The following is a 14,478-nucleotide window of genomic DNA, read 5'->3' on the forward strand; positions in this document are numbered from 1 at the left end:
TCTCTTCTCCATCCCATAGGACAGACGATTTATATGTCCTGTACCACCAGGCGGAAGGACGGCATACATCCTGCTGGAATAAAATGGCGATCCGGACATTTAACTTCACAACCTGCTTCTTTATGATGTTGTACCTTATTATCCACTTTTACTGCACTGTCTCCATGAATAACACTTTATTCTATGCATTCTATTATTGCTTTCCCTTGTTCTAATTTAATGGACTTTCATGTAATCAACTGTATGGATGGCATGTGAAACAAAGTTTATCACATTACCTCGGTACATTACACAATAATAAAACAATCTACAGATATAGCAATTTACGAAGCATCTCCCTGTTGCAGCTTGCAGTTCCAAATGTTCCGCCTCATGCAGGCGATGATATTTGCGATTGAAGAGATAAACAGGAGTCCCGACCTGCTTCCAAACATTACACTGGGCTACAGGATTTATGATTCATGCAATGTGCCTCGCTTGTCAGTTAAAGCGGCTTTCGAAATGATTAATGGACAGGATCCAGCGTTCTCAGAGGACTCTTGTTCCCCGCGTTCACTGGTCCCCGCCATCGTGGCAGAATCAGCATCTTCGCAGTCGCTGGCGGTGGCGGCGTCAGTCGGTCCTTTCAAAGTCCCTATGGTAAGGTTTTCCTTTGATGCCTGGGCCTTATTTTTATGGTTAGTTCTTTTCAAATAGTCATAGTTGATGTACTGTGGTAAAACAGCGTCCCTGCATATAACACATGGTGCTACTGTTTTTTTCTTGCTTGCAATTCCGTCTATAATGTCCCGTGAATTTCTTCAACCCAGTCGCATCATCCCCATTCCGTCTCGACCCGCATTCCCGCAATCTATTTGACTCCCACTTCCCGTCAGTTCCTCTTTCATCCCACTTCCCCTTATCTACTGCGGAGTACTTTAGAGGGGAAAGTAGGGTACCCAGGGGAAACACACCAGCGACTGGAAGATCTTACAAAATTCCACACACTGAGAACCGGAGGTTAGCATTGATGGCAACAGTACTAACTGGTGAAAGGAGCAAGATTTTGAAGGAAGTCAGTGGGTCAGGAAGTCTTGGGGAGAGAAATGGGCTGTGGACTTTCCTGGTCTGCCTCTTCGGTAGACAGTTCAAAAGGAGTATTGCAGAAGACACTAGTCCATATGAAGCTTTTTTCACAAAACATCCACCGTACAAAACAAGATACAGTCTGACAAATGTATTCTGGAAAGATCACATAACTGAGATCCCAGCTAGAGCCAGTTTGATCCTAAATCTCCTATAAGGAAACCGGTAATGACAGATAAAAGAAGTGAGTGTAGGGGAACGCTTTCCAACTAGTAATCATTACGCCTTTAGTTTAGTTGTTTTGTTTTAGAGCATAGCGCTTGTACGTCCCTGTTAGAGTAAAGAGAAAGGCTAAAACTTTTGCGAAGCTTAGTTTTGCTTTGAATTGAGGGCTAGGTTAAGAAGAAGGACATAAAGAGCAGGTAATGGCAGCAATGAATAAAAGAGGTGCCTGGAGAGTGTAATAAATGCAAGATAACACTTAAAACGGAAATCAAGTGAGCAAAAAGAAGGCACGAAATTACTCTGTCAGGCAAGGTGAAGGAGTTCTACACATATAGTAAGAGCAAAAGAAAAGCAAAGGGCAAATTTCGTCCACTTTGAGATCGCATTGGATTTTTTTTTCATGGAAACTAAAGAGATGGGGCGAATTTAAACGGACTTCTTACATCTTTATTGACCCGGGCGATGTCCAGAGAGTTTATGGGTCAGAGGTGTGTGTCGATGGGTCTAGGCTGACCATAAGACTATACTACCATAATACCATAAAACATAGGAGCAGAATTAGGCTATTCAGCACATCATGTCTGCTCCGGCATTGCATCATACTTGATCCCATATCCCTCTTTACGACATGCCATTGACGCATTGACCGATCAGAAAAGGATCAACTGCTTTATATATATATATATACGCGGGGCCTTGGCCTCCACCGCAGTATACAACAGAATATTCTATATATTTACTACTCTCTGGCTAGGAAATTCATACTTACCTCTGACAGGGTATGGGGGACGTCAGGTCGTGGAGAGCACCCCTGTGGTTGTCTCCCTTAACAGTAAGTCGTCGATTTTGAGTACTGTTGGGGGAACGACCTCTCTGAGGGAAGCAGCAGTGACCCTGAACGTGGCCCCGTGGCTTGGAAGGGTAGGGAATGGAAGAGGAGTTCAGCGGTAATAAGGGACCATATAGTGAAGGGACAGTTAGGCGATTCTGTGGACCCGAGAAAGAAACGAGGATTGTAGTTTGCCTACCAGGCTCCAAAGTTGGTGATGTTTCTGAGCGGGTTGACAACATCCTGAAATAGGAGGATGAGCAGCCAGAGGTCGTGGTACATATTGGTACCAACAACACAAGTAGAAAACGGGTGGAGGTTCTGAAAGCAGAATACAGGGAGTTATGAAGGAAGCTGCGAAGCAGGACCTCAAAGGCAGTTATATCGGGATTGCTACCTGTGCCACGCGACAGTGAGTATAGGAATAGAATGAGGTGGAGGATGAATACGGGGCTGCAGGGTTAGGGCAGGGAACAGGGATTCAGATTTTTTGGATTATTGGGACCTCCTCTGTGAGAGGTATGACCTGTACAAAAAGGACGTGTACGATTAAATCCGAGGCGGCCCAATACCCTGGCGGGGAGAGGGGGTTTAGTGTCACGGTTACAGAAATGGCGGTAATGGAGGGATTATCTGCTGACTCAGTGTGGTGGAAGTCAGAAACAGGAAAGGGAAAATAACTAGAGGAGAGGCTGTTATTTTATAGACTTCCGGCCCCCACTCCCCAATCGTACAGGGGTATCGAGGAACAGATGGGTAGGCAGATTCTGTAAAGGTCCAATACTAATAGGGTTATTATAGGAAATCTTAAATTTCCGAATATTAATTAACATCTCCTTAGAGCAAGGGGTTCAGATTTTTTTAAATTTTATTTAATTGCGTTTTTAAGTAATTACAAGTGTGGAAAAAACGTTTATATCCCTTCCCCCCTCCCCTTAATCCCTCCCCCCTAACTTCCCTATATAAAAAAAGAGAAAGTAAGAAAGAAAAAAAAAGAAAGAGTGCCTGGTTGTTGGAAGATCTCCACATGCTCCATGGAGCTCTTAATAACTTTAGTATATATATTTATTTATTTCCCCAAGTAACCAATTGTTTCATCTTCAGAGCACCTATATATTTAATACTGTCTTTTGTAAATAAGGGCACCAAATTTTCAAAAATGTTTCATATTTATCTCTTAAATTATAAGTAATTTTTTCTAATGGAATACAGCCATAGATTTCTTTCTTCCAACAATCTATACTTAAATATGTATCTGATTTCCAGTTAACTGCAATAGCCTTTTTGGCTACTGCCAGTGCAACTTTTATGAATTCTTTCTGATATTTATTTAGTTTGAGTTTCGGTTTTATCCCTTCAATATCACCTAGTAAAAGTAATATTGGATTATGAGGAAGTTGTATTCCCGTAATTTGCTCCAGTAAAAGTCTTAAATTTGTCCAAAAAGTTTGAATTTTAGAACAAGACCATGTAGAATGTAAAAATGTACCAGTTTCTTGGCTACATCGGAAACACTGATCAGATAACCTTGGATTTAATTTATTTATTTTTTGTGGTGTAATATATAATTGATGTAGAAAGTTATATTGCACTAATCTTAACCGAACATTGTTTTGAAGGAGGTATATTAATGTCATTCGATCAATTAAAGAATAAATATAAAGTATCAAATAACACTTTATTTTGTTACTTTCAACTAAGGGCTTACATAAGAGAAAAACTAGGTCAAACAATGTTATTGCCGAAATCTAATGAAATAGAAATTTTAATTCAAAAAGGAAATATTTAAAAAATTATATCTTGTATGTATAATTTGATTCAAAAACAGGCAATTAAACAAGGAGTCCATAAGTCAAGACAAAAATGAAAAAGTGATTTGAATATTAAAATTGAAGAAACAAATTGGTCAAGACTATGTCTTGCTACTATGACAAATACAATAAATGTTCGGTTAAGATTAGTGTAATATAACTTTCTACATCAATTATATATTACACCACAAAAAATAAATTAATTAAATCCGAGCAAGGGGTTCAGATGTTATGGAGTTGGTGTGCGTGTTCAGGATAGTTTCATGACACAATATATAGATAAGCCAACGAGAGGAGAGGCAGTACTTGATCTGGTTTCGGGAAATTAATCTGGTCAGTTGTCAGATGTCTCGGTGGGAGAGCATTTTGGATGTACTGACCAGAACTCTATCTCCTTCACCGTAACGCTGGAGAGAAATAGGTGCAGACGATTTGGGAAAACATTTAACTGGGGTAGGGGGATATTTGATGCTATTAGGCAGAAAGTTTGGAGCATAAATTGGGAACAGATGATCTCAGAGAAATGCCCGGCAGAAATGTAGTAAATATTCAGGGTACATTTTCATGGAGTTCTGCATAGATATGTTTCATTGCAGCAGGGAAAGAAGGATGGTAGAGTTAAAGAACCATGGTGTACAAAGTATGCAGAAAACCTAGTTAAGAAGAAAAGAAAAAGTTTACACAAGGTTCAAGAAACTATCTACTGTTAGAGCTCTAGAAAATCACAAGATTGCTTGTAAGGAGTTTAAGAATGGTATTAAGTTAACCAGAGAAGGTTTTGGTGAGATGGATTTAAGTTAGCCATGAGAAGGTTTTGGTGAGATGGATTAAGGAAAACCCCAAGGCATTCCACAGGTATATGAAGAGCAAGAGGATGAGCCGTGTGACAATAAGATCAATCAGGTGCGATAATGGAAACGTGTGCATGGAGTCGGAGGAAGTAGCGGAGGGACTTAATGACCACTTTGCTTCATCTTCACCAGGTTAAAAAGACCTTAAAAATTACAGCGGACTGAAACGCTTGAGCATATAGACATTAAGAAAGAGGATATGCCCGAGCTTTTGAAAAGCGTTGAGTTAGATATGTCACCGGGACCGGATTAGATATACTCCCAGTCTACTGTGGAAAGCGAGGAAGGAGATTGCTGAGCCTATTGCGATAATCCTTCTGTCATCAATAGGAACAGGAGAAGTATCGGAGGACTGGAGGTTTCAAATGTTGCTCCCTTCTTCAAGAAAGGAAATAGAGATAACACAGGAAATTATATACTAGTGAGTTCGATTTCAGTGGTATGCGAGTTGTTGGAGAAAATCCTGAGAGGGAGCATTTATGAGTTGTTGAAGTGACATTATCTGATTCGGTATAGTCAGCATGGCTTTGTCAAGGGCAGGTCGTGCCTTACGAGACAAATTGTATTCTTGAAAGAAGTATCAAGACACATTGATGAAGGTATAGCAATGGATGTAGTATATATGGATTTCAGTAAGGCATCTGATAAGCTTCCCCATGCAAGGCTCCTTCAGAAAGTAAGGAGGCATGGGATTCAAGGAGACCTTGTTTTGTGGATCCAGATTTGATTTGCCACAGAAGGCAAAGGGTGGTTGTAGATGTTTCGTATTCTACGTGGAGGACAGTGACCAGTTGTGTTCCGCAGGGTTCTGTTCTGGGATTCCACCTCTTTGTAATTTTTATAAATGGCCTGGATGAAGAAGTCGAAAGGTAGGTTAGTAGGTTTGCTGGTGACCTAAAGGTCGGGATTGCTGTGGATAGTCTGGAGGGTTCTGAGAGGTTACTGTGGGACATCGATAGGATGCAGCACTGGGCTGGGATGTAGAAGATGGAGTTGAAATCACATAAGTGTGAAGTAGCTCATTTTGATAGGTCCAACTTGAAGCAGAATATCATATAAATGGTAAGACTCTTGGCAGTGCGGAGGAGCTGAGAGACCTTGGGGTCCGTGTCGATAGGACACCCAGAGCTGCTCCACAGGTTGACAGTGTTATTAAAAAGGTGTATGGTGTGTTCGCATTCATCAGCCGCGGGTTGGAGATCAACAGCCGTGAGGTAATGTCACAGCTGTATAAGACCTCGGTTAGACTCCACTTTGAGTACTGTGTTCAGTTCTGGTCACCTCACTACAGGAAGGATGAGGATACGATAGAGAGAGTGTAGAGTAGATTTTAAAGGATGTTGCCTGTATTTGAAGGCGGGCCTTACGAGAATAGGTTGAGTGTACTTGGCATTTTCGGTTTGGGGAGACGAAGGATGAGAGGTGACCTGATAAAAGTTTATAAGATGATGAGGGACATTGATCATGTGGAAAACCAAAGGCTTGAACCCAGAGCTGAAATGGCTAACAATAGGGGGCATAGTTTTAAGGTTTTGGAAATAAGTAACGAGGGGATGTCAGGTGTAAGATTCACATAGACCATTCTGCTTGCTTGGAATGCACTGCCGGAAGCGATGATGGATGCGGATACAATGGAGTCTTTTAAGAGCCTCTTGGATGGGTACATGGAGCTGAGAAATTAGAGGGCTATGCACTAGGGAAATTCCAGGCTGTCTCTTAGGGAACGGTACATGGTCGGCACACCAATATGGGCTGAAGGGCCTGAAATGTCTGCAAATGTCTATGTTCTATGTTATGTTCTAATTATTTTGCACTTAAAGGGTAGCTCTCAATTATCAGGTACTACCCTTTAGTTCTGGATTCCCGCAGCATCGTCTCCCCATCCACCCTATCTAGTCCTTTCATAGTTCAGTATGATTCAAAGAGTTTCCTCACCCCCACACCCCCCCCCCACATTCGTCTAAATACGAGTGTGCAGAGGCTCAAAGCTGCCAGACTCTCTTCAACAGTTATTCATTCATTCCCGGAATCATCATCGTAAACTTCCGGTGATCTCTTTCCCATGAGAGATCATCCTTTCGGAGAGATGGGGCCCAGCGCTGTTGACAATCTTCCAAGTGCGCCCTGACTGATGTCTAACAAAGGTTCAATATCATGTCCTTGCTTTCATATTCTATCCCGCTTGAAACAAATGGTAACATTGCTGATTTGTCAGGCAGGATTTCTCTTTACGGACTTTGACTTGTTCTATCATTAAATCTGCAACTACCTAGAAACCTGATCATTTATAATACACTACAACACCATCCCAACCACTGAGTTTCAGCTGACTGGCCCATAATGTCCATTCTTTTGCATTCCTCCATTTTTAAAGAATGGAGTGACATTTGAAAATTTCCTGTCCTCTGAGACAATGCCAGAATCAAGGGACTTTTTTAAACATCATGACCAATGCATCTATTATCTCTTCATCAACCTCTCTCGGGACACTAGGATGTAGTCCATTAGGCCCAGATGACATATCGAACTTAAAATATTTGAGTTGCATCGCACTTTTTCCATTTCAATAGCAATAGCACACACTCTTGCTCCCTGACACTCACAGAAACATTAATAATGTGTTCCACAGTGAGGAAATATGCAAAATACCGATTACGCTCATCTGCCATTTCTTTGACCCCCATTGATACCTTACCAGTATCGTTTTGTCGCCTTCTGGTCGCCTCACAAAGGAAGGATGTGGAAACCATAGAAAGGGTGCAGAGGAGACTTACAAGGATGTTGCTTGGATTGGGGAGCATGCCTTATGAGAATAGGCTGAGTGAATTCGTCTTTTTTTCCTTTGAACTACGGAAGATGAGAGGTGACCTGATAGAGATGGAAAAGATAATGAGAAGCATTGATTGTATGGATAGGGATAGTCAGAGGCTTTCTCCCAGGGTTGAAATTGCGAACATGAGAGGGCACAGTTTTAAGGAGCTTGGGAGTATGTACAGAGGAGATGTCAGGGATAAGTTTCTTTTTACACAGAAAGTGGTGAGTGCGTGGAATAGAGCTGCCAGCGACGGTGGTGGAGGCAGATACAGTAGGGACTTTTAAGACACTCCTGGACAGGTGCATATACCTCAGAAAAATAGAGTGTTATGGTTAACCCTAGGTCATCTCTCAGGTCGGGACATGTTTGGCACAGCACTGTGGGCCGAAGGGCCTGCACTGTGCTGTAGGTTTTCTGCGTTTCTATTTTCCAGTGGTCCAATATCAACTCCTGGCTCCCGTTTACTCTTTCAATAACTGAAGAAACTTTTTTGGTATCCTGATTAATATTATTAACCAGTCTGCTCTCACATTTCATCTTTACCCTTCGTTGAGTTTTAGTTGCCTTTTGTTGGATTTTACACTCTTCCCAATCATGCATCTTTTCATTCACTTTTGCTGCATTGCATGTCCTTTTCTTCAACGTAAAACATAGAAAATGAATGTTGTGCCGACAGAGTGACTTACTCTAGAAACTTCCGAAGATTACCCTACCACATAGCCCTCTATTTTTCTATGATCTAGGAGTCTCTTAAAAAACCCTATTGTATCCGACTCATCGACCGTCGCTGTCATTGCATTCCACGCATCCACCACTCTCTGAGTGAAATACCTACCACTGACATCCACTCTATACCTACTTCCAAGCTCCTTAAAACTATACACCCTCGTGTTGGCCATTTCAGCCCTAGGAAAAAGAAAATTCTGGCTAGCCACACAATCAATGCCTCTCATCTTATACACCTCTTTCTCCGTCGCTTCAAGGAGAAAAGGCCATAATCACTCAACCTATTCTCGTAAGGCACGATCTCTAATCAAGGAATATCCTTGTAAATTTCCTCTGTACTCTTTCCCTTTATTCCATTACGATACTGATACCTGTGACTTATGCTTCTCCCTCTCAAATTACAGAGTTAATTCAATCATATTATGAACTCGGCCTCTGATGGTTCCTGTACCTTAAGTTCCCTGATACAATCTGCGTTATTACAAAACATGCAGTCTAAGATAGCCTTTACCCGAGTAGACTGAAGCACAAACTGCTCTAAGAAGGATTCAACAAATTCCCTCTCTTGCGATCCAGCAGTGACCTAATTTTCCCAATGCCCTTGCATTTGAAGTCCCCCATTACAGTTGTATCATTACCCTTATTATATGCCTTTTCTAGCTCCTTTTGCAATCTCAACTTTGGCTACTATTTGGAGGTCTATATTCGATTCCTATATATTTATCCCATTGCAATATTTTAACTCCATCCATAACGATTGAACATTATCTGACCCTATGACATCTCTTTCTAAAGATCTAATTCCATCTCTTACTAACAGAGCCACAATACCACCTGCCTGTCCTTTCAATACCAAGTATATACTTTGATGTTAAGCTCCCAACTATGGCCTTCTTTCTGTCACGCATCAGTCATGTCACCCTCTAATTGCACAAGTACGTTCACCTTATTCTGAATGCTACACGCATTTAAAAACAGCACATTCAGTCTTGCATTCTTCGCCCTTTTGAATTTTGCTTCTGTGAATACAATTCAACGTTTTGCTCTGTTTGCTTTTTTACACAGTCCTTGCTTTGCCTTTCCTTACATTCATGTTCCACCCATCATCTACTTGTAAACCTGCTGGCTCATCCTCAGTTCTATCGTACTGGTTCACATCCCCTGTGTCATATTATTTTAAACCACTCCCACAAGAACTTTGGCACCCCTCGGATTCAAGTGCAACCCCTTTTGTACAGATCCCAGCTGCCCCAGAAGAAGTACAAGTTATTCAGAAGTTTTCCCAGTGTTCAAATTCTTCAGCCATGTGTTTATCTGCCGCCTCATTGTGCTCCTATCCTCATTGTCGCGTGGGAATCCCAAGATTAGTGCATTTGAAGTCATGCTTCTCAGCTTCCTACCTAACTCCCTATATTCTTTTTTCAGTACCTCCTCCCTGCTGGCTGCTCACTATCCCTCTTCAGGATATTATGGGCGTGTCTAGAAACATCTCTGACGCTGGCACCGGCACCTAGGAGGCAAACTACCGTCCTTGTTTCTTTTTCGCGCCCACTGAATCGTCTATCTGTCCCACTGACTACAGAGTCCCCGATTGCCATGTTCTTCAGTTCTCTACCTTTTTGAGCCATAGGGCTAGACTCAGTGCAAGAGGCACGGTCGCTGTTGCTTTCCCCAGGTATGTTGCCCCCAACAACAGTACTCAAAATGAAGTTCTTACTGCTGACGGAGTGACGACCATTTTCATATTACTGTGTTGTGATGCTCTACGACTCCATAACTAGGACCATAGACAACAGCAACTCGACAGATCTCCGTAAAGAAAATTCACTCCTCAGAGACAGGTTTACTGTTATATGCGTAAGAATGCAGATTGGCAGAGGTACAGTGAAAAACGTACCTGCAGCATCGTCACAGGAACTCATCATCAAGTAAGCAGTATTCGCAAATAAAGCATAAAATGAACTCAGATTATACACTCGTTATTTTACTTCCTTAGTATCCGCCAGTTACGCAACGTGAGTTCGGGCTGCATCTCGCTCTTACATCTCTGTTTCTCCTTGACCAATTTTGGTCTTGGCTTGTTGGTGTTCCGGGCTTTCTTTGTAGTGCCTTTGTCTACCCTTTGATATATTTAGCATGGTTGGCTCTACCAAGAGCCAAAGCGTAAAGTTGTGAAGCTCTGACTGCAGCCAAAAGAGCTCTCCAGGTCAGTGAGGCAGGAGACAAGTTTGTATTTGTATTAGAGGACACCAGTAGCTCTTTATTGCGGAAAAGTGGTCAGAATGCTGACTAACTGTTAAATTACGAGAATTCTGCATTTGCTCATTTTGAAATAAAAAAATTAAGTCAGAACCAAGAATGCTGGTAGCACTAAGATAAAAATGTATAGCATTAATTCAAAACACTGTCATGGATTCTTTGTCTGTTTGCCCGATCTTTGACTATGCTTCCATCTCGATACAAAATCGTGACATCATACATGGGACGAAATTCAAAACATCTTTTTTTCCCAGAGTTGAAGAAATTAAGAAATACAGGACATCATTTTAAGATGAGAAGAGAAAGATTTAACAGGAATCTGAGTGACCGGCTCTTCACACGGAGGGCAACGAGCAGATTTAAGCTGCTGATGGAAGAAATGTTTGAGCCAGGTACAATTACAACGATTAGAAAACACTTAGTCAAAGAAGGTTTAGATGGACATGGGCAAGTTCAGCCAGATAGCACGATCTTAATGGACAAGATGCTTATCATGGAAGAGTGAGGCCGAAAGGCCTATGTCGGTACTGTACAGCTATATGACCCTAACTGTAAAGAATACGCCAGTTAAAGTACTTTGTAGATATTGATGTTCGCATTGTCCATTTCCCCGAGACAAAACTAATTTCGCTGTTGTTTTTTTTTCTCTCTGTTTCCAATGTGGTTTCTAACCAGGTTAGCTATTTCTCCACATGTGCCTGTCTCAGCAACCGGCGAAAATTCCCTTCGTTTTTTCGAACGATTCCAAGCGACTACTTCCAGATCAAAGCATTGGGGCAGCTTATCAAGCGGTTTGGATGGACTTGGATTGGAACGGTGAGAAGCGACAACGATTACGGAAACTTTGGGATGCAGGCCTTCACTGAGTTAGTTCAGGAACTTGGCATTTGCATTGCCTTCTCCGAATCTTTCCACAGGTGGTACCCGAGAGAAAGGTTACTTCATGTTACACGTGTTATTCGCACAGCGTCCACGAAAGTCGTGGTAGCTTTTCTCACTCAAGCGGACATGGCCAGTTTATTGAAAGAAATTGTTCGACAGAACATTTCTGGCATCCAGTGGGTGGGCAGTGAGGCGTGGATCGCAACTTCGCTTTTATCTCCGGAGGAGAACAAAAGATTCGTTACTGGGGCCATCGGGCTTGCGATACGTAATGTGAATATCCCGGGATTCAAAGACTTCTTAACGCGTCTTCATCCGTCTACTTATCCTGGCAATCTTTTAGTCAAAGAATTTTGGGAAAAGACTTTCGACTGCAGACTTAAAGGAATAGACAAAGGGAGAACAATGACTACCGCACAACCTCATCAATGTACAGGAACGGAGAGCCTAAAGACTGTGTTGAACACTTACACGGACACATCTCAGCTGAGGGTGACCAACAAAGTTTATGAGGCTACTTATGCTATAGCTCATGCACTTCACAATATGTTTTCGTGTAAAAGTGGTGAAGGTCCGTTTGTCAATCAGTCTTGTGCAAACATTTCAAATTTTCAGCCTTGGCAGGTATATAAAACAGATTAAGTATTTCGAAAACTATCCAATTAAAACTCTTCGTTTATATAAACTGTTTGTTGACGGATGTTATATTCCATAATTTGTGTCTTCCTCTGGTAGGTTTTGCATTATAGGCAATTGCTAAATTTCACAACTAATGTCGGGGAAAGGGTAAATTTCGACGAAAACGGAGACTCAGTGGCTATGTACGATATTGTGAACTGGCAAGTGAATAGCAAAGGAAATGCCGTTGTTTCGATAGTTGGGTATTATGATGGATCCGTGCCTTCAGCTGAACAAGTCATAATAAATGAAGAATCGATAGTTTGGACTTCTGGCCTCAGAGAGGTAATGTATGAAAACGTGGCTGTAGTGTTATCAAATAATTGTGAAGTTTCCTTGCACACAGCACACGACAAACACACACCACACACAAACACACACCACACACGAACTCATACTCATTCTCTATCCATCGATATATCGGTCTAGCCATCTATGTCACCACTTTCAAAATTAATCAGATATAGCTCTCCAATGTCATCCATCGTTCACAATAATACCGGTATCGGTTTATGATTTCCATGAATTAGTGGCGGAAAATTTAGGTCGCGTTACTCGCTACTATTTGCTCTGGATACCAACGTTTAAGTAAGAACAGCCAAGGTAGACAAACTCAGAGTCCGAGAGACAGACAGAATCAAATGAGTTCCTTCAGACCAATGTGTCTGTGATGTGAAACATCAGATATTGTCCCATTTTGCGTATTTGACCTACACACCTTTAATTTTCTCCTCATAACCTGAACAGGTACCTTTTCAATGTTGATATTTCACCTGCTTCAACCACTTCCTCCGGAAGCTTGTTTCATTTATCCACCAATCTCGGGGTGAAGAAGTTCCCAGCAGGTCCTTTTATAAAACTTTCGCCTCTCAACTTAACACTACATCCTTCGGTTTTTCTCACCACCGCTCCCAACACCTCCCGCCACCTCCAACCAGTGATATTTCTTTGAAAAGTCTAAGAAACTAACACGTTACCGTACTTTGTGTCGAGGTCCCACGTGCAGTTTGTTCCACAAGCTGCTCGCCTGGAACAAGAAAAGCAGCTCGCAAGGGCCAACCTATTTGCTGCTTTGATTGCATTTCGTGCGCTGACGGGACGATCAGTAACACCACAGGTATGCACGAGTAATATCTTTATTGTTCAAGTGTTCGCGGGCCATTGCAGACTGCTTAATAAGTCAACTTCCAGTTTCTTCCTTACAGATTCAACAGAGTGCATGAAGTGCCCCAGCGATTCTTGGTCTAATAAGCGCCAAGACCAATGCATACAGAAGCAGCTTGACTTCCTCTCATTTGCCGATATAATGGGGATTGTTCTGACCTCACTGGCATTGATCGGAACTTCCTTCACTGCCATGATAGGCGTCATTTTCGTGCTTTACAAAGACACTCCGATCGTGAAGGCCAACAATGCGGAGCTCAGCTTCCTTCTTCTCCTCGCGCTGAGCCTTTGCTTCCTCTGTTCAATCGCATTCATTGGAGAGCCTTCGGCGTGGTCCTGTATGTTACGCCACACCATGTTTGGTGTTAGTTTTGTTCTTTGTGTCTCCTGTGTTTTGGGCAAGACTATTGTTGTGGTGATGGCATTTCAGGCAAAACTACCCAGCAGTAATGTGGCCAAGTGGTTTGGTCCCCTACAACAACGTCTCACCGTATTTCTTCTTACACTAATACAGTGCTTGATATGTACCGTCTGGCTCATCAAATCTCCACCTCTTCCTGTCAAAAACATGGCCTATTCGAATGAAATCATTCTTCTGGAATGTGACGTGGGATCCGAAGTAGCATTTTACTGCGTGCTGGGTTACATTGGCTGCCTCTCAATGGTTTGTTTTGCCGTTGCCTTTTTGGCACGAAATTTGCCAGACAATTTCAACGAGGCGAAATACATTACATTTAGCATGCTAGTTTTCTGCGCTGTTTGGATATCTTTCATTCCAGCTTATGTCAGTTCTCCCGGAAAATTCACTGTGGCCGTGGAAGTGTTTGCAATTTTGGTTTCCACTTTTAGCTTACTTTTCTGTATTTTTGCGCCTAAATGTTACATTATATTGCTGAAGCCAGAGAGAAATTCAAAAAAATATTTGATGGGGAAAGTGTCTTCATGAAAACATTATGCAGCATTTGTTTTTGTTCATTCTTGTCGTAGATACCGCGTTAGAGTCAAAAACAGGTTTTGTCTGCTGTTAGTACTGATCAAACCTCAAGGTAGAACAAGTTAATCCAACAAAAATGCAGAATAAAGTGTAAATGCTACAGAAAAAAAATTGCAGTGATCAAGTGCAAGGTCAAAAAGATGTGGATTTGGTGTCTCTGAGATACATTTTTTTGATAA

The 14,478-nt window shown here is 41.9% G+C and overlaps 1 protein-coding gene across 1 annotated transcript; it reads left to right on the plus strand.

Moving 5' to 3' along the window:
- Positions 1 to 381: 381 nt before the first annotated feature.
- LOC140724512 (extracellular calcium-sensing receptor-like) lies at positions 382 to 14,251 on the plus strand. The gene is made up of 5 exons (XM_073038957.1): positions 382 to 639; positions 11,257 to 12,087; positions 12,199 to 12,426; positions 13,135 to 13,246; positions 13,356 to 14,251. Exons 1-5 carry the CDS (start codon positions 382 to 384, stop codon positions 14,249 to 14,251), a joined length of 2,325 nt encoding a protein of 774 aa, XP_072895058.1.
- Positions 14,252 to 14,478: the final 227 nt, after the last annotated feature.

This window comes from Hemitrygon akajei, chromosome 3 (assembly GCF_048418815.1).
Source record: "Hemitrygon akajei chromosome 3, sHemAka1.3, whole genome shotgun sequence".
Lineage (NCBI taxonomy): Eukaryota > Metazoa > Chordata > Chondrichthyes > Myliobatiformes > Dasyatidae > Hemitrygon > Hemitrygon akajei.